The sequence below is a fragment of the Salvia miltiorrhiza genome, chromosome 3 (genome assembly GCF_028751815.1).
Source record: "Salvia miltiorrhiza cultivar Shanhuang (shh) chromosome 3, IMPLAD_Smil_shh, whole genome shotgun sequence".
NCBI classification, from domain to species: domain Eukaryota; kingdom Viridiplantae; phylum Streptophyta; class Magnoliopsida; order Lamiales; family Lamiaceae; genus Salvia; species Salvia miltiorrhiza.
Window position 1 is genome coordinate 51,747,537 of NC_080389.1, and position 18,822 is coordinate 51,766,358.

Sequence of the window (18,822 nt, forward strand, 5' to 3'; positions counted from 1 at the left end):
ATTCAGGATCTCAGGTCTTGGGCATTAACCTTGTACCGCTATGCCAACACACGCACACCCTTATTTCTTACTCTTATTTTATAATAAAGTGAATTATTTTTTCAACTCCCAATACACGATCATCTAATATTTTTACTAAAACCAGTGCCACCAAAAAATGATGCACGCTCTTGTGGAATGGAGGGAGTATCCTATTCATTGTACCACAAAGACTTGTTGACTTTTATTATAAACTTTATTTATAAAGTCTTATAATTGTGAATAAATTCTTATTTGTTATTAAAAAATCTTATATACTCCTAAAAAAAATAACTCTTAAGAAAAGTTTTATTTGATTTTATGAAAATTCTAATTCACAACATATAAGCAAAGTTTCATTTACGAATGAAAAAGTATTTCTTTATTTTTGAGAAAATTCATATGGATTTATAAGAAGTCTTATTTAATTCTATAAAAGTATTAGAATTTAAATTCAAGCAAAAGTTTCATTTTCACATAATCTTATTTGCTATCCAAAGAAATCTAATTTACTCTTAAAAAATCTTATTTACTCTTATGAAAAGTCTTATTTACGAATAAAAAGTTGTTTTTTCTTTGCTCTTGAGAAAAGTTTTTCATTTGATTTTATGAAAAATATTATTTACATTCAAGCAAAAAATTTCATTTACGAATAAAAAGTCTTAAAGTCTTATTTAATATTACGAAAAGCCTTATTTGCTCTTCAAAAAAGTCCTACTTGATTTTATAAAAAATATTAATTACATTCAAACAAAAATCTCGTTTACGAATAAAAAGTTTTAAAGTCTTATATTTGCTTTCAAGAAAAGTCTTATTTGATTTTATGAAAAAAAAAATTATATATATATATATATATATATATATATATATATATATATATACTCCCTCCGTCCCACTTCAAGTGTCTTGTTTTCTTTTTGGGATGCCCCACTTCAAATGTATTGTTTCCTTTTATGGAAAAAGTTACTCTCAAAAAGTAAGAATTTTGAGACTCACATCTCATTTTCAACTCTACACCACACCACTTAATAATTTAATTAACATTTTTCTAAATAACAGTGCCCAAAATAAACAGGACACTTGAAGTGGGACGGAGAGAGTATTATTTACATTCAAGCAAAAATCTCATTTTCAAATAAAATTCTTAAAATCTTATTTGTTAGTATTAAAAAATGTCTTATTTTCTCTTAAGAAAAGTCTTATTTGATTTTATAAAAAAATATTATTTACATTCAAGGAAAAGTATCATTTACGAATAAAAGATTCATTTTCTATTAAGATAAGCTCTTAATAAAAGTCTTATTTGATTTATATTTAAATAAAGTCTCAGTTATGAATAAAAGGCCAAATCTTATTTGATTTTATGAAAAAATGTATTTACATTTAAGTAAAGTCTCATTTATAAATAAAATATCTTAAAGTATTATTTGCTCTAATTAGTAGTCATATTTAATTTTATGAAAAGTTTTATTTACATTTAAACAAAGTCTCATTTATAAATAAAATGTTATACAGTCATATTTGCTCTAAATAAAATTCAAGGTTAATTTTATTAAAAGCCTCATTTAGTGTTAAAAAAAGTCCTTTTTTTTATAAAATTACATTATAAATAATACAAACCACACACACACCCCACCTAGTGGTGTTATTGTGGCCGAGAGTACTCGAACCTATGACCTCTTGGATAACAGGCAACCACCCCAACCACTAGGCCATCCCAAGGGGACAAAAAAAAGTCTTATTTGATTTTATGAAAAGTATCACAAGTTTTTGTGTAAAAATAATAAAATATAAATTGAATTCATGTGACGCCCGGGGACGAAGTGCGGAGTGATCGTCGGTGCACTTAGGGCTGGGAATTTCGGGATCGGGTAATCGGGTACCCGATACCCGACCCGAAAAAATCGGGTATCGGGTACCCTATACCCGAAAAAATCGGGGTCGGGGTCGGGGTCGGGGTCGGGGTCGGGGTCGGGGTCGGGTATTTAGGCTGTGAAAAAATCGGGTATCGGGTATACCCGAATTACCTGATTTTTTAATTAATAAATTTTACACTATTTAATTCCCAAACTCCCACTGCCCTAATCAATTCATCTGTGACGTCCCTCCCAAACTCCCAGCTGCCAGCCCTAATCAATTCCCAAACTCCCACTGCCCTCGATTCCCTCCCAATCAATTCATCCCTCCCAAACTGAACTCCCAGTCCGCCGGCCCTCCTCTCGGCTCTCACTCCAGAGTCCAGCCCCGGCCGGCCGCCCCACTCGCCGTCGCCCCTCGCCAGCCCAGCGTCGGCGCGTCGCCGTCGTTCCCAGCCTCCCCAGTCCGCGACCCTCGACCGCCCGCCGTTCCCGTCTCCGTGACGTCGCGACCCTCGCCAATCGTTCCCAGATCCGAGACCCTTGCTCAGTCGCCCAGCCGTTCCCGTCGTTCCGCCGCCGCCTACGACTTCGCCCCGCAGCAGCCGCACCGCCTCCGAGCTCCAACAGGCGCTGCTGCTTCTTCTTCTTCCTCTTTTTTTTTTAAATAAACAGATATGCTTTTTTGTACAAAATGGAGAATTGCTACAGATCTGAAAGTTGCTACGAGTATTGAATTTGGTCATTGTCTCATTGAATTGGAATTGATTTGTATTTGCTGCTTTGGAATTGGAATTCGGTCATTGACATTGTCTCATTGAATTGGAATTGAATTGGAATTGAAATCGGGTATTGAATTTTCGGGTATTGATTTGCTGCTTAGAAAATATCGGGTATAGGGTTTAGGGGATTTTCGGGTTCGGGTACCCGATTTTTTCGGGTACGGTACCCGAACCCGACCCGATTCCCAGCCCTAGGTGCACTCGTGTTGGTCTGTGGGGACAGCCGTCAACTCTGGAAGCGGGCTGTTACAATTCAACCTAGTATTTCTAGATTTATAAATCAACTATTATTCATTGAGACCCAAAGACTTTATTAATTATTATTATAAACTTTATTTATGAAAAGTATTACTCCCTTCGTCTCTTAGACATCTTCCTCTCTTTCCGTTTTGATCGGTCCTCAAAATATTTTTCTTACTATTTTTTAAAATAATTTCACTAACTATTACCTTTACAATTTTCACTTTTTTTACAAGACTCATTCTCTACTTATCAAATACACAACTAACTTTTATTAAAACATCTATCAGCCTTCTTTATAAAGATGTTTGGGGGACGGAGGAAATAATTTTTTTTATAAATTAACATCTTATCCATTGAAATACAAAGACTTTATTTAATTACTAAAAAAGATTTATAAATTAACACCTTATCCATTAAGGCACAAAGGCGTTATTATTTATTATTATTATTTTATTTATAAAAAACACATAAATAACGCATAAATGGATAAGTTGGGTATTTAGAGCATCCGCAGTGGCTTACTCGATGGGCCTTACTCGAGTAAGCCGCCCATCGAGTAAGCCACTATGGGTTGGTGGGCGGCTCGAGTCTTACTCGATTAATCGAGTATGACTCATTGTTTGATTTGTTGAGCGCGTGCAATGCACGCTTGGAATTTTTTAAAAAAAAGAAAAGAAGAAGAAGAAGAAGAAGAAGAAGATAAATTCAAATAATTTGAATGAAACGGCTATTTCAGTCGGTTTTCAATTTTTTTATTGTTTTTTTCAAATTGTCATATCTCTACCCTTTTTTTTCACTTTTCTTCCTATAAATACCTCTCATTTCTCCAACTACATTCACACTTTTATTCATTCTCTCTTTTTCTACTTCAATTCATTCTCCTCCTTCAAAAAATGGCCGAATGGTTCGATGATATTTCGTTGTTTTCGTCCGACTGGGTTGCCCAAGAAATCACGGATATCATCGCCGAGTCAAAAAAAGTGGTTGCTCAATTTTTCTCCCAACCGGAGCCGGAACGACGTGTTATTCACAACAGATCTTTCGTTTATCGTGATCGTGAGGTTGTCCATCTACGTCTTATGCAAGACTACTTCAACGACAATCCAACGTATGTGCCAACATTTTTCCGACGGCGTTTTCGGATGCATAAGGAGTGATTGGGCGTATTTTATACGCATATTTTGAATGTTTTTGATTGATTTTAATGCTTAGTTCCTGCTTATTATTATCTTTTGGAGTTAATTGTGGAACTAATAAATCTTTTTGATGATTTTTAATAGGTTTGGGAGAAAAGCTTCGATTTTTTAGAAGAGTTTTTGAAGTTGTGAAGCTGTAAAGAGAGAGCTGTGCGAACAGGCTGAGCGGTGTGCCCATACCGTCTGGATACAGTCCGAATTGGAGTTGACGAGAAGTTGGGGGCTGCTACTTTGACTTTTAACTATGGGCCTTTACTTTATTCCCTTTTTCTTTGTTAGTGGGCCTATGTGCCACATTATTTCTTTAGTAATTAGCCTAGGTTTTGTTTTACTTTAGTATATATATGTTAGGAAACTTAAAACATAAAACAGTAATCATCATTCACGCCTACTTTGAAGAAGGCAGACCTGGGGCGTGATTTTTCCAGCCAACAATTCAAGTTTTATTTCTTCATCTTCTTCACTATTTTTCTTTTATTTTCTTGTTTTATTTTATTATGAGTTCTAGCTAATTTTTTTATTCCAGCAACAATTAAGGAAGCACTAGCAAGATTATTTTGTGAGATCTAATTTGTTCTTATACTTTATTTTATGCTTGTATCTGTGATTCTCTGTGTTTATTGTCATTAATTATTTTAATCCATTAGGTAGTGCGCAATATTTAGTGGGTTAGAATTAATTATACAGCCAATTGAATCAGTCATACATAATTGTGGTTTAGGTTTGATTAGTGGTAAATTGACACATCAGGGTCAAGGGAAAAGCAGTCTTAATTCAATAATCCTGCGTTAGAGTTTATTGGTTTTGAATCGGGTTTCTCTAGAACTTAATGTTGTCGACTCATTAAATCTATAGAGCGTCTCTTATGGTTGTCAGTCGATTAGGGTAGTAATTAGTGAAGCGTCTTCCTAATTACCGAATAATTAAGGAGAAATAAGATCACGTCAGAAGCGTCTTCGGTGGTTATAACTGGTTTGCTTGCATGAATTAAAGTTATATTTGCATCAATGATCGGAATAATTAAGTTAGGGTGGACTTAATTGATTGCTGGAATTCTTTATTAATTGTTTGATTTTTCTATTTATTTATTTAGTATTGGAACCATTGCAATTCTTTTAGATTTTATTTATTTATTTCTATTTTAGTATTTTCATATTTTCCCCATAAATTTCATTTTTGTTGAGTTTCTTTGCAGGTTGAATTTTAGGAGAATTCTCGCCGATCCCTTGGGAGACGATCTTGCTTACTGCTGTCTGCGCAGTGTGGGCATACCGGCTGACTGCCGGATATTTTTGGTGTAAAACGACGCACCAAGGAGTTATTCTTGTGCATATATCGTCAATGCTATGCAAGGTGAAGATGGTTACTTCCAGATGAGTCATGATGCTGCGGGTCGGGACTCTCTCACGCTTTTGCAAAAACGCACGGTGGTTATCCGCCAATTAGCCACCAGCGTTAGTGCGGATACTTTCGACGAGTATCTCAAGATCGCTGACACGACGGGGCGTCTATGCCTAAAGAAATTCTGCAGAGTGTCATCCGGGCATTCGGTGCCGAGTTTCTTCGACGTCCTACGGCAGCGGATGTCCAACGCCTTCTTCAGATGCACGAGGCGCGACATGAATTTCTCGGGATGCTCGGGAGTCTAGATTGTATGCATTGGGTGTAGAAGAATTGCTCAAAGGCGTGGCATGACGCATTTACACGCGGTGATCAAGGGGAGCCCACCTTGATTTTGGAGGCCGTTGCATCCCACGATTTGTGGATTTTACATGGCTTCTTCGGTGTCGCCGGCTCGAACAACGACATCAACGTTCTGAACCAGTCGCCTCTATTCTCCGACATCTTGGGAGAAACGTCGTCGCCGGTGATCTTTGAGGTCAACAGACACTACTACCAGATGAATTACTACTTGTGCGATGACATATATCCGGAGTGGCCAACGTTCGTCAAAATTTCACCGATGAAGACCAATCCAAATGAGGCGAGGTTCAAAAATATGCAAGAATCGGCACGAAAGGATGTCGAACGTGCCTTTGGAGTGCTTCAAGCTCAATGAGGAATCATTCGAAGTCCGGCCTAAAATTGGTACGTTGAGCATCTAAAGGACATCATGTCGGCTTGTATTATTCTCCACAACATGATTGTGGAGAACGAAGGTGAAGGAGCTACCCATTGGAGAGATGACGACTCAGGACACGGGGCATGTAGTAGTGACTCGACGGAGAGTGTTCGAGCAAACCCGCCTAGCTTCGAGGAATACGTGCAAAGAGATGCAACTCTCCAAGATAGGTAGATACATGCCCAACTCCAACATGATTTGGGCACGTTTCAGACCTCTAGGGCCAGAATAGTTATTTTAAGCTATGTTTTTAAAATTTTAAGTTTTATGTAATTTGTAGGTTTTAAAAATTAATGTAATTTTAATTTGAAGTAAATCATGTTATTTATATTTGTGCAATTAAAGTTAAATGAAAAATACAAAAATTAAAACTAAAAAGAATGAGTAAGATAATGAGTCATCTTAGTGTGGGCTCCTTACACATAAATGGTCCTTCACTCTATTGAGTATTGAGTAAGAAGCTTACTCAACGATTGTTGATGCTCTTAGGGATTTGTTTAGAGCAAAACTGACTTCATTAAAAAAGAAAAAAAAAAAAAAGAATTCATATGTCATTTTTTCAAAATCCGCATAATCTTTTAATTAAAAAAATATTTAATTAAATTATGTTTGAGAAAAGCATGAATTGATTTGAATTCGGAATCCGATGGGCTCTCGTTTCTGAAGGAGGATGTTTGATTACCAGCTAAAGCTGAGATTACAGAACCTTCTTCTAAAATGTCCAGTCAAAATATGTTGGTTCTCTACGTTTATAGCAGAGAAGCAATCACATCCGTTTTACCTAAAGACATTTTCCCATATATTTCAAGAATGCTCCAAGGCCAGAGCGCGCGAAGCAGGCAAGCAAGCCCACGCAAGGATGATCGTATCTGGGTTCAAACCCTCAGTATTTGTTGCCAATTGTTTGCTTCAGATGTACATTAAATGCTCCCGTATGGAGTGTGCCGGTAAAGTGTTCGACAGAATGCCTGAACGGGATCGCATCTCTTGGAACGCAATGATTTTTGGGTATTCCGTCAATGGGAATATGGGGTTAGCGCAGTCGTTTTTCGACTTCATGCCTGAGAGAGATGTGATTTCTTGGAATTCTTTGGTCTCGGGATATTTACAGAATGGGAATTGCTTGAAGTCGGTTGAGGTGTTTGTGATGATGGGGAGAGACGCTGTGGCCTGCGATGAGACCACGTTTGCTGTTGTGTTGAAATCATGCGCGAGTCTGGAAGATTATGTTTTGGGGCTACAAGTTCACGGAGTTGTAGTGAAGTTGGGGTTTGAATGTGATGTGGTAACTGGAAGTGCTTTGTTGGATATGTATGCAAAATGCAAGATGTTGGATGAATCCCTACTGTTTTTTGATGCGATGCCGGTGAGAAATTGGGTGTCATGGAGCGCGATTATTGGTGGCAGCGTTCAAAATGGTGAGCTTGAGGGTGGACTGGAGCTGTTCAAAGAGATGCAAAGAGAGGGAGTTGGGGTCAGCCAATCTGTTTATGCTACTGTTTTCAGGTCTTGTGCGGCTTTATCCGATTCAATGTTGGGTTCACAGTTGCACGGCCACGCACTGAAGAGCGATTTTGGAGTTGATACCATAGTCGGTACTGCCATGTTGGATATGTACGCGAAATGTGGCTATTTGCTCAATGCTAGGAAGGTTTTCAACTTGTTTCCAAACCATAACCTGCAATCTTATAATGCATTGATGGTTGGATATGCTAGAGGCGGTCGTGGACTTGAAGCTATGCAGATATTTCTGCAGTTATTGAGGTCTAATCTTGGTTTTGATGAAATAAGCCTATCTGTGGCGTTTAGTGCTTGTGCAGTAGGCAAAGGACTTACGGTAGGAACTCAAATACATGGTTTAGCAGTTAAGACTCCCTTCAGTTACAGCGTTTGTGTGGCCAATGCCGTTTTAGACATGTATGGTAAATGTGGAGCACTACCCGAAGCTTGTCGCTTGTTTGATGAAATGGGAAGTAGAGATGCTGTGTCGTGGAATGCGGTCATTGCTGCTTGCGAGCAGAACAAGAATGAGGAGACGTTGCCACTATTTGTTGGTATGCTTCGTTCAAGAATGGAACCCGATGAGTTTACGTATGGAAGTGTTCTGAAAGCTTGTGCGGGCAGGCAGGCTCTGCAGCATGGGAGGGAGATCCATGGTAGAGTCATTCAGTGTGGGATGGGGTTGGACTCGTTTGTGAGCAGTGTGATCGTTGATATGTATTGCAAGTGCGGTGTGGTGGAGGAGGCCGAGAAGCTTCACGACAGGATGGAGGAACGCACGCTAGTTTCGTGGAATTCCATCATTTCTGGTTATTCGTCGTCTGAACAGAGTGAAGGGGCGCAGAAGTACTTCGCTAGGATGTTGGAGATGGGAATCCAACCTGATAACTTCACTTATGCTACTGTTCTCGACACGTGTTCCAATGTGGCGAATGTTGGACTCGGGAAGCAGATCCATGCTCAAGTGATCAAGCAAGAGCTGCAGTCGGATGTGTACATCGTGAGCACACTAGTTGATATGTATTCGAAATGTGGGAACATGGAGGACTCTGTTTTGATGTTCCGGAAATCATCCAACCGTGATTTCGTGACGTGGAACGCTATGGTTTGCGCCTATGCTCACCATGGACATGGGAAGGAGGCTCTGCAGGTGTTTGAGAACATGCTGCTCGAGAAGGTGATGCCTAACCACGCAACCTTCGTGGCAGTTCTGCGTGCTTGTGCGCACATTGGTCTTGTAGACGAAGCACTTGAATACTTCTACGCGATGCAGAAGGACTATGGATTGGAACCGCGCTTAGAACATTATTCGTGCGTGGTTGATGCACTGGGAAGGTCCGGGCGGATCAGTGAGGCTTTGAAGGTGATTCAAGATATGCCTGTGGAGGCGGACGATGTGATTTGGAGAGCTCTTCTTAGTAATTGCAAGATGGAAGGGAATGTGGAGGTGGCGGAGATAGCAGCGAGGGCTCTTCTAGAGATGGACCCACAGGACTCGTCTGCATACGTTCTTCTATCGAATATGTATGCTGATGCAGGAATGTGGGGGGAGGTTTCGAAGATGAGGAAGATGATGAGGCGAGGTAGGCTGAAGAAAGAGCCGGGTTGTAGCTGGATCGAGGTGCAAGCGGAGGTGCATATGTTTTTGGTGGGGGATAAAGCTCATCCACGGCGCCATGAGATATATCAGAAGATGGATGTTCTGATGGCTGAGATGAAATGGGATGTTGATGAGCTTCACATCTCCATTTCTTAACCTACTTTGAGGAATAAAGGAATTGCATAAGCTTTAAGAGAGAAACAACCCTCTGCAACTTGCTACAACATCCCCATATTTATTTGCTTCACTATCCCTTTAACTGCACATACATCAACAAAAATGCTCATAATTGTGCATTTTTTTTTTTTTTGTCTACAAAAGAATTTTCTTTAGTGAATGTATGACAGCTTACAATTTTTTTTTGTTTTTTGTAAAGACTATTTTCTTGACCGTTTACTATGGCGACAAATAATTAAATTATCACTATATTTATTCATTTTTCTACTACTTCAAAGTGCCGAATAATCCCAAGGGGTTGTGGGTCTTTTTCTACCCCCATGGGGATGGTCTATAGGGTTCATTACACTTACCTAGCCAACCTCTGCTTGTAATTGCTGAAGTTTATAGGATTAAATATATACATTAGTTGTCAAAACTATGTTCGTGTTTTCATTCATGTACTACAGTTGAGCCAATATTAAATGTTTTTTTATTATTAATACATTATACTACCTCCGTCCATCAACAATATACAATAATTATCCGATTTAACGTCCATAAATATACTACTTTCTTTTTCTGGATATGACCCCATTTTCTTTTTTTAACTACAACCATTTAATTTATATGGCCCCACACTCAATTCAATCACAACCACTTATTTATACTTAACACATATCTATCAACTATTTTCTTAAAATTCGTGTCCACAAAAGCTTTATATTCTTGATGTAGGGAGGTAGTATGTATTTATCATGTAGTCAAACAAAATGATGATGTACAAAGTCCCTACAATCAAAAAAAGGGCCATTTTTAATTGATAACAGAATCATGATGTACCAAAGTCTACAGCCTACAACTAGAAATCAAGACAGCTCGAAACAATGGAGATAGATCTTAATGTTTTTCAATTCAAAAATCTGCCACACCTTTTCGGAGGGAGAAGCAATCTTGCAGAGGTTTCAGCCTTGCTAAGGAACTTTCGTCTCAAGAAAATCGCGGTGACCTGCTGGAAAACCGAATGTCATCATAAGAATCTTACCTGAAAAAGGAAATGTGCACATTATTCGACTTGACATTACACGACGCTATGCTAACAAAAAAGCTAGAGAGACCTTATTCAGAAAGCAGTAATAGATCAAATATCACAGAAAATCGTCTGCACATCTAAATCTTCAGATTTCTTTATGAACTTAAGAAGTGGTAGCGTTAAAGGCAGGTACCGAAACGTATTCCACAAAAATGAGCTTTTTTCATTCACGAGTGTGAAAACGCAGTCAATGAAGAACTTACCATAGTTCAATCTTTAGCAACTCGTACAATCAAGCCACTTGGCGTCTGACTGATTTTGAGTTGACCCGAACCAATCAGATCTCGTAGATGAAATCTCATATCTAGAGGAGAAAATCTCAGACGCTTCATCTCCAAAGAAGCCATCATCATCTCCTTATATTTTCTACGGTTTAGAAGAGACAAAAGCTCCTTCCTTCCCTGAAAAAAGTATTGAAACATATAGTTATATATAATATTGCTTAAGAGAAACACATTGCATATCTCAAATTGAAACCCATATTATGTTTCATACTCATGTGCATTGTATTACTTCTTCACAAAATTATACACCTGTGCATCTCAAGATGCACGCAGAGATGAGAGAAAATAAACTAAGCCAGGTCGTATAAGGAGAATGATCATACAAAGCTACATACTATGTCAGAATTCAAATTCAGCTAGTTATCGAGATCCAACATTTTCTTATGATAAATCTGCAACCAAAGAGAACGCACACTTAGTGCATATCATGGATAAAATGGCCTACAATGATATTGTTCTTTCCTGATATAATAATAAATTGAGAACCCATTGATATATGTGAAGTAGATGCAATACTAAGAATAAGGAGGAAATCACACTAATCTCACACTTGCAGTATTGTGGTAATCAATGAAGCTTTCCCAATTTTTTTTTAAAAAAATGGAGAATCAAATTTTACATATTGAAACATCTCATTCTTACCTGTGAGAGACCTTTGAGCACTGAGCCAATATTTGGAATTGAAAACCAATACATGTTCTGATCAATAAGTTGGCGAATCTAGAAGGAAACTGCAATGGTTAAAAAGCAATATAACAAACCGGAAACCGGGAAGAAAGGAAGAGCAAAGCACAGTCCTCAGAATAGATCTCCATTTAAAAAGAAGTGGGTGTGTGTGTGTGTGTGTGTGTGTGAGAGAGAGAGAGAGAGAGAGAGAGAGAGAGAGAGAGAGAGAGAGAGAAGAGAGACAGAAAGAACTTACTGCAGGTTACTCAACATTTCTTGTTTTAAGCACCAGAAAGAAGCCGATTAATTTAAATGTAGTACACTCTCAAAAAACTGTTTATCTCAACTTATGACACACTGACGTGACATGTACATAACCCATATCAAAAACACTTTGGGAAATTCAGGAATTTGTCTATACAACCTCGAGTAAGAAACACAAGATGGAAACTGCAGAATAGAGCTGGACAACAGACAACTATGGTAGACACAATCTCAAAATGTTATTAAACCAAGTTTAATGATTTGAAACCAATTGACTAAAGCCAAGCCTGAGTACATTCATTTTTTAGATTAAAATAAAGATAGGTATACTTACAAGAAGGCCAGCACTAATTAATTGAGAGATATGTTCCTCTTTCACCTTTCCCCCTAACGACAAAAAAGACCACTGCAAAGCAACCAAGATCTACATCAGCCATCTTACCTTGGTCAATAACTACTTATATATTGGTGAACAAAATCTGTAACATAAGTTTGAAAGAAGGGCTGAGTTCTGATGGTTTGTGAACTACTGGGGAGGAAAAGGGAAACCTGGCAACTAAATATTATCAGCAGTCCTAGTGCCTTAGCAGAACGAGTCAAAAACTATTACTATTTCTCAGTTCAAGCAATAACATAGATATATTTTGTACACATGTCTGTGTCTACTGACCCAAATAATGCTGGATCTGATAGAATGAACAGAAATGGTGCACAAATTATCAAGCAGCCTAAGATAAAATTGGTCCACTCGGGAAAAGTGCAGTCATTAGTGATATACAAGTAAATTTACAAACACGGTTATAATTCATCTGGAACTGTATTCAACACTATACAACACAGCCAAGCTCCTCATTCCATCCATTAATCACCCAAGGAAAACTTCGAAAGTAACTAGCACAATTCTTCCAAATTTAATTCAACATTTAACAAGTAAAAAAGAGTATGTGCACATGGTAACTGATTCATTGTCCCAATGACAAACGACACCATCATCTACTTCTTACTAAATCAACAAATAAAATAATAATTTGATGCAGCAAATATTGCAGTCATACCTGAGAAATATACGCGAGAATCATAATTCTAATAAGAAATAACTGCACCAAATTTTTACATAATTTCTTACCCTTCTTTTAGTTGATCTCTCACCAAGCATTATGAATAGGATATTACTTTTTCTTTACTGTTAAAAAAAATCCCTCTGCATGTTGAACTTGTACTTATAAATGATTGGCAAGATGTCAAATGAAGGGAAATAGATAGTATGGAAACGCCTTGAGTTAAGTATTCTTTCATGAGTCGGAACTTGAACAAAAATGATCGCAGGAAGACAGATACAAAGTAATAACCCCAAGACGATGCCACTCCTCTAATTTGCTAACCGGACAGGAACAAAATATACATCACACGTGAGCTCCTTAGACCTATCAAAATTTAATACTGCCTCAAGCAACACCTATATCATGAAGCAGAAATGGTCCTTAAGCTTGGATATCAAGAACAAGCATGGTATTATGGGACTTCCTGAGATCTTGGTTATTTCCCAATTATCACATACAACAAGTAAAATGCCCCACTAGATGCACTGAACTAAATGAAATAATATGAAATTGGAAAAGGATACAACATAGTTTTTGAAAGCCTAAAATCCACACAGAGCTTGAGAAGTTCACGACAGTCTGTCACCTCCAACCAAATTCAGCTAGATGCGTCATGCGATCACCGACATGTGCAAGGATGATTACTAGAATGCATAAATAAATTGATATGTGCAACCAACACTTATGACAGTAAAAATTAGCAACAGCAAAAACTGTTCAGTCAGGCAATCGTACACACAGAGTGAGGAATATATTACATACCAGCTCTTGATGACCAATGCTGGTGTCAAGCTTGGACTGTATGACATGAGTCTTGAACCACTCAAAAACTACAAGATTATTTGTGTTCTTTTCTTCCATCCTTCTCACAACATGTTCAATCTGAGAATTTTCAAAGAAGACCCTAAATTAATCATCACTGAGGATGAGGAGAGAAAGTGACATATTAATTTCAAAGACAAGGGTCTTGATGGGAAACCTAGGATTCATATTGGATGCTGTTACACGTAGATAGCAAGGACTTCAACAACAAACGAAAGAAAAAGTGTCCTCCCGTCAAACTCCAGATGCTAAAACCAAGCATATTACATTTTTTTCCAACTTTTTCCAACAAATAAAACACTACTTATTAGAAATATAAACCATATTTAAATGCCCCAATGAAGCTACTAATGCAGGAATTATGAAACCGAGAGTAATCCACTTTGAAGAAAAAGTACATCATATTTTCCCATAACTTCTCTAACAAATATAAACAGGATACTAAATAAAAGTGTTGGGACTAAGCATATTAACACCAAAAATCAGAAATAGCAAGTGCTGAGAGTACCTATCAAGCTTGCAAGCCTCATTAGCTCTTATTGTTCATATTTAAGTGGCAATACCATGAGATATTTAAAAGCACTCACCTTAACAAATGTGAAGACAAACTTAATTTCATTGGAATATAAATGGTGTTCTACATAGCTTAAGGTCCCTTTCTTGTACTCAAGCAAATAAACGTCAACAGAAAGATGAGAATCTATTTCCATGGTACGGACCCTCACACTCCAAAACTATTTTATCAGTTGGGATATCAACATTATTTTGTAGCAGTTCTTCACACAAGAAGTAGAAATTCTTAGATTGGTCTTTTCTTGTCCTATCGAACTACAGTGCCAGTGGAAGATCCAGGGTGTGAAACAACTTACAATTCATAAATAAAGGAAATATCCATTATACAGAGAAATCAAATCTGATAACTGCAGGAGCTAACAATATCCAACAACCACCACAGCCATAGCATAACTTGCCTGATAGTTTTTGCTTCTGATCAGGTTAGTTTTGCATAAACTGCTATACACTTGCCCAAGTAATGGTGGAAGCATGACTCATAGGACCTCCAGAATCACGAGATTAAACTAACTGGAGTTATGACACTGAAGAAAAGAACTAAAGACATAATTGCAAAGTAATTGAATCAACATAGGTAAAGTTAAAGATGGTGTAATTTGCAGAGGAAAATTTGGAAGCCAATACAAACCTAATTCTGCTACATTAATTTAGGTTGTTGATTTTTATTAAGGGAAATATCCAAGAGTGAAACTGCATAACACTAATCCATGCCCCTATGCAACTCAAGAAACCTACTTTAGAAAGAAAAGAAAAGGGATACAAATGCATAAATACAAGTATGATCAGTTAGAATATAAAGGGTTGTTCAAAACATCAGGACTCAGATGGCTTCTTTAAATATATGGAACCAACCTGATTAATGTAGTCATCTGTAAACATTATGGCATGATCATCCTGTCCAGTGTTTAACTTAAATATCCGAACCACTCTTTCCCTCTTAAGAGACTGCAGAATATGAGAAAAAGATTCTGATTTTAAATTCACTGCTCATGCCAAGCAATAAACAGATTATAAACAAGATGGGGTATAAGTAGAAAAAACAATTAGTTCAATTGGGAAAGGGGGAGAATGAGATAACGCATGTAAAATCTAGCACTTCTACTATTCCAAGGAAGCAGGAGAATACAAAAAACCAAGGCTTAAAATGTAATGAAGTATAAAAGGCAAGAGAGTGATAGAGTTGATCACAGACAACAGCACTCTTTATCATCATTAAGAGGAAAATTATGGAAAATACACAAATCATACATGATTATTTTGGCAAGATGAATATGGAAAGACAATAATGCAAATCAAAAGAAAAAAATTGTTCGTCTATAATTTGAGATTCTGAGGCAGGGAGAAGGGGAGAGTGGATCAGATCATGCATTATGATTTCTAAGTATTCCTATAAATTTATGAAGATTACTTCCAACAGTCAGAAAAAAAAAAAAAAAAAAAAAAAAAAAAAAAAAAAATGAAGTTTGGTTGTTAGCTAAAAAGAAGAGGAAAATGTTGGAAGAAATCAGTTTCTGCAAAATTGAGAAGCTAGCTGAAAGCGTGAAGTTTATGGGGGTGGCTTTTGCAGGCGCTTGGTAATACAGCATATATTCAGAAATTGTATTGGCAATTTGGACATTTCCTATCCTCAAAATAGTTTCATAATCCGAACATACTCTTGCATCAATTAAAAGATATAATTACGTACATACATATTTGTGCAGTAAAAATATAAATATATGTATATATAAAATTGAACATTTAACAAAAAAATTGAAAGGAAATTGCATTACAACAGAATTTTAGGATATAATGGTGAGTTCAGGAACAAAATACACTATAATCCCAAAAGCCCTGGGCCACTATCTCCTATATATTCTTTTCAACAGTCCCAGAAACAGGAGGCCTACTTCCAATTCATTCGCTAGCTCTTGTCGCTCTTTTAGTAGCCTATCAAAGCTTATAAAAAGCTGAAAACAAGCCCAAATAACAGTATATAAATTACTAGCTTGAAGCCTTGAACTCAATCCCAACGGAGCCAAGTGGTTATAAAAAGAGCTTTTCTCTCTGCTAGTTTGTATATTATCAATTATCAGGAACACAAAGTTACTTTAGTCAGATGCCACCTAAATTATTTAATATATATAAGCTCATGTGTTCCCTCACCTGCAGAATGATCTTAAGAACAGGAGCAAGGAGCAAGGAGCAATTACTAATACACCATTAAAGGTTTGTGCATCTACAATAATGCATGTTAAAAGAAGTTCCTTTCAATTTCGGTATTTAAAAAAAAAAACATTAATGTTTACCTCACCTCTATTTCCCTGTCCACTTCAGTCCTATTTTTTATGCTGCTGTACAACTGCGACTGCAAGACAAAAGGTGGAATTGAAACCTGAAGACACGCAGTTCTCCAAACTTAAGATTTCGGCTGAATGCAGTGGAAGTAATTTTTGGTAGGAGTATATACAATGTCTTTGGCAGCTCTGAATTCTACCAACGGCATATTAGTATGTTTCAGTAGCAAGATTACTGAACCAAAATTAAGCTAGAAAAATGCACAGATACAGCATTCTAGTACTAAAGGAGTTTTTGTCAGCAATCATATATATCAGTCACTTTTATTCCCTTCCAAATTCCAACAGCAATCCCTAACGATGTATTAAAGTCAAAATTGGGGAAACCTGAGAACTTCCATATTACACTTAATCTTCAAATGTCATCAGCAAACTCAAAATATCTTTTAGTTTTGTAATCCTGTTCACATTTACATCATCTCCCAATTAAGACACCATGTAAACAACATGCAAAATCAAATTTAGATTTGAATAAGGGCTATCTTGTTTCATATATCTAGATCACCACTGATACTTTGTAATTTGTAATATCATATAATACAATTCCCCTCGTAGGCCAAATCCACAGTACATAACTTTGTCCAATATAGTGCAAGAACCAACTTTGGGAAGTGAAAAAAGTTTTTTTACCCGTTGAATATCTACTCGCTCGCATAAAGTGATAAAACCAAATTAAGTAAATAAACAACTCAAAATTCTTCATCAGTTTCTTCACCAAATTTCTCGAATCATCTAGCAATACATTAGGAATTAATTTGTTATAACCAATTAATTTAGTTCCATTTAATATCTGATCAACAAAACAAAGTTGAAAACTTTACCTTTTGAATGTGAGGAAACTGAGCGCGCATCATCCGAAGCGCCATCAAAGTATCACTGAATGTGAAATTGTCCTCTTTACGCCGCCAATTCCGCCCAAAAACAACATAACAATCACAACCAAATAATGAGCTAGAGAATCAGAAGAAGAAACAAACCCCAGAAAGAAATCCTAAATTAAAAGAATAAAACACATATCACTTGTTTAATATCAATCAAGAACCTCAACAATTACAGGGGGGAAAGGTTTCTTCTACCTAAAGAAAGAGAAGGTGAATTTTCAACATCCTTTTCTGTTTGGGGCTCTGCCTCCTCATGCCGTGGGCGCTTCCTGCTTGTTGATGGCTCCAACTCCGGAATTTTCTTACTCATATTTCACTGAATCTTCCAAACCAACTCGTTTCTTATTTTGTTTCCTGCGTTCTGTTCTTGTCTTATTTTAGTAGTGAAAAGTACTCCCTCCGTCCCGGCCAAGACGCTACATTTGCTTTTCGGCACGGGATTTAAGGAGTTATAGATTAATGTTTTGAGTCTTTTCGGCACGGGATTTAAGGAGTTATAGATTAATGTTTTGAGTGTGTAATAATAAAGTGACAAAGTAGGAGAGAAAAAATAATAAAGTGATAAAGTAAGAAAGAGAAGGTAATAAAGTGATAAAGTATGAGAGAGAATGTAATAAAAAAAAACTTAATTAGTGTTAATTAAGTGTTTAAAATTCCTTATTTTTGTCAAATATAGAAATGTAGCATCTTCGTTGGGACAGCCCGAAAAGGAATATGTAGCATCTTGGGCGGGACGGAGAGAGTATATTCTTTCTGAGGGCCCAACCTTTTCTATACGGATATGACGAGCAATAGATTATTAAAATGAATTTATACTCAAGTGGTAATAAAATTTATTTGAAAAAATAAAGGGTTAATAGCCAGAAAATACATGAACTTTCACCGAATTTACAAATTGCACATGACCTTAAAAAATAGCCTCAGAATACATGACCTTTTAATTTACTTGCAAATTGAACATGCATTGACCAACACATTAATCCCTGCTGACGTGGCTCTCGGAATTTTCCTACGTGGATGACCGGAGAAAATGGGAATACGACGTCGTTTTTACTTACGTTTTAACACTCAAAACGACGTCGTTTTGAGTGATTATAATTATAAAAAAAATCCCCAAATCTACAATCCATCACCACCGCCTGAATCCAGCCAATCCAACCCTGAATTCAGCCCCACGGCGACACGATGCCGTGTACAATCTACTTCTCCGAAGCCCTAGCCGATCGGATCCTCCGATCCTGGCCCCGCATGTACAAGGCCTTCAATTCGACTAGGGTTCCGGCTGTTGCAGAGGAGATCCCGACGAGGAGGATTTTCTTCGAGCTCCTAT

At 37.1% G+C, this 18,822-nt stretch overlaps 2 protein-coding genes across 13 annotated transcripts; one reads left to right on the top strand and one right to left on the bottom strand.

The window, feature by feature from the left end:
• Positions 1-6,742: 6,742 nt before the first annotated feature.
• Positions 6,743-9,753, top strand: LOC131014235 (pentatricopeptide repeat-containing protein At3g02330, mitochondrial). Its single transcript, XM_057942128.1, has one exon. The coding sequence runs from the start codon at positions 6,888-6,890 to the stop codon at positions 9,471-9,473; it is 2,586 nt and encodes an 861-aa protein (XP_057798111.1). The 5' UTR covers positions 6,743-6,887; the 3' UTR covers positions 9,474-9,753.
• Positions 9,754-10,266: 513 nt separating this feature from the next.
• On the bottom strand, positions 10,267-17,890 carry LOC131014236 (uncharacterized). Of its 12 annotated transcripts, none has more exons than XR_009098114.1 (9): positions 17,688-17,884; positions 17,433-17,506; positions 16,569-16,649; positions 15,128-15,220; positions 13,643-13,762; positions 12,115-12,186; positions 11,493-11,581; positions 10,770-10,967; positions 10,267-10,518 (listed from the first exon to the last, which is right to left on the bottom strand). XR_009098114.1 is itself a non-coding variant. In XM_057942129.1 (9 exons), exons 1-8 carry the CDS (start codon positions 17,800-17,802, stop codon positions 10,776-10,778), a joined length of 825 nt encoding a protein of 274 aa, XP_057798112.1. In that variant the 5' UTR covers positions 17,803-17,890; the 3' UTR covers positions 10,267-10,518; positions 10,770-10,775. The 12 variants fall into 12 exon arrangements, 10 of the variants coding, with proteins under 10 accessions (XP_057798112.1, XP_057798113.1, XP_057798115.1 ...); XR_009098113.1 differs by having other exon boundaries at positions 10,267-10,482; positions 17,688-17,864; XM_057942129.1 differs by having other exon boundaries at positions 11,493-11,570; positions 17,688-17,890.
• Positions 17,891-18,822: the final 932 nt, after the last annotated feature.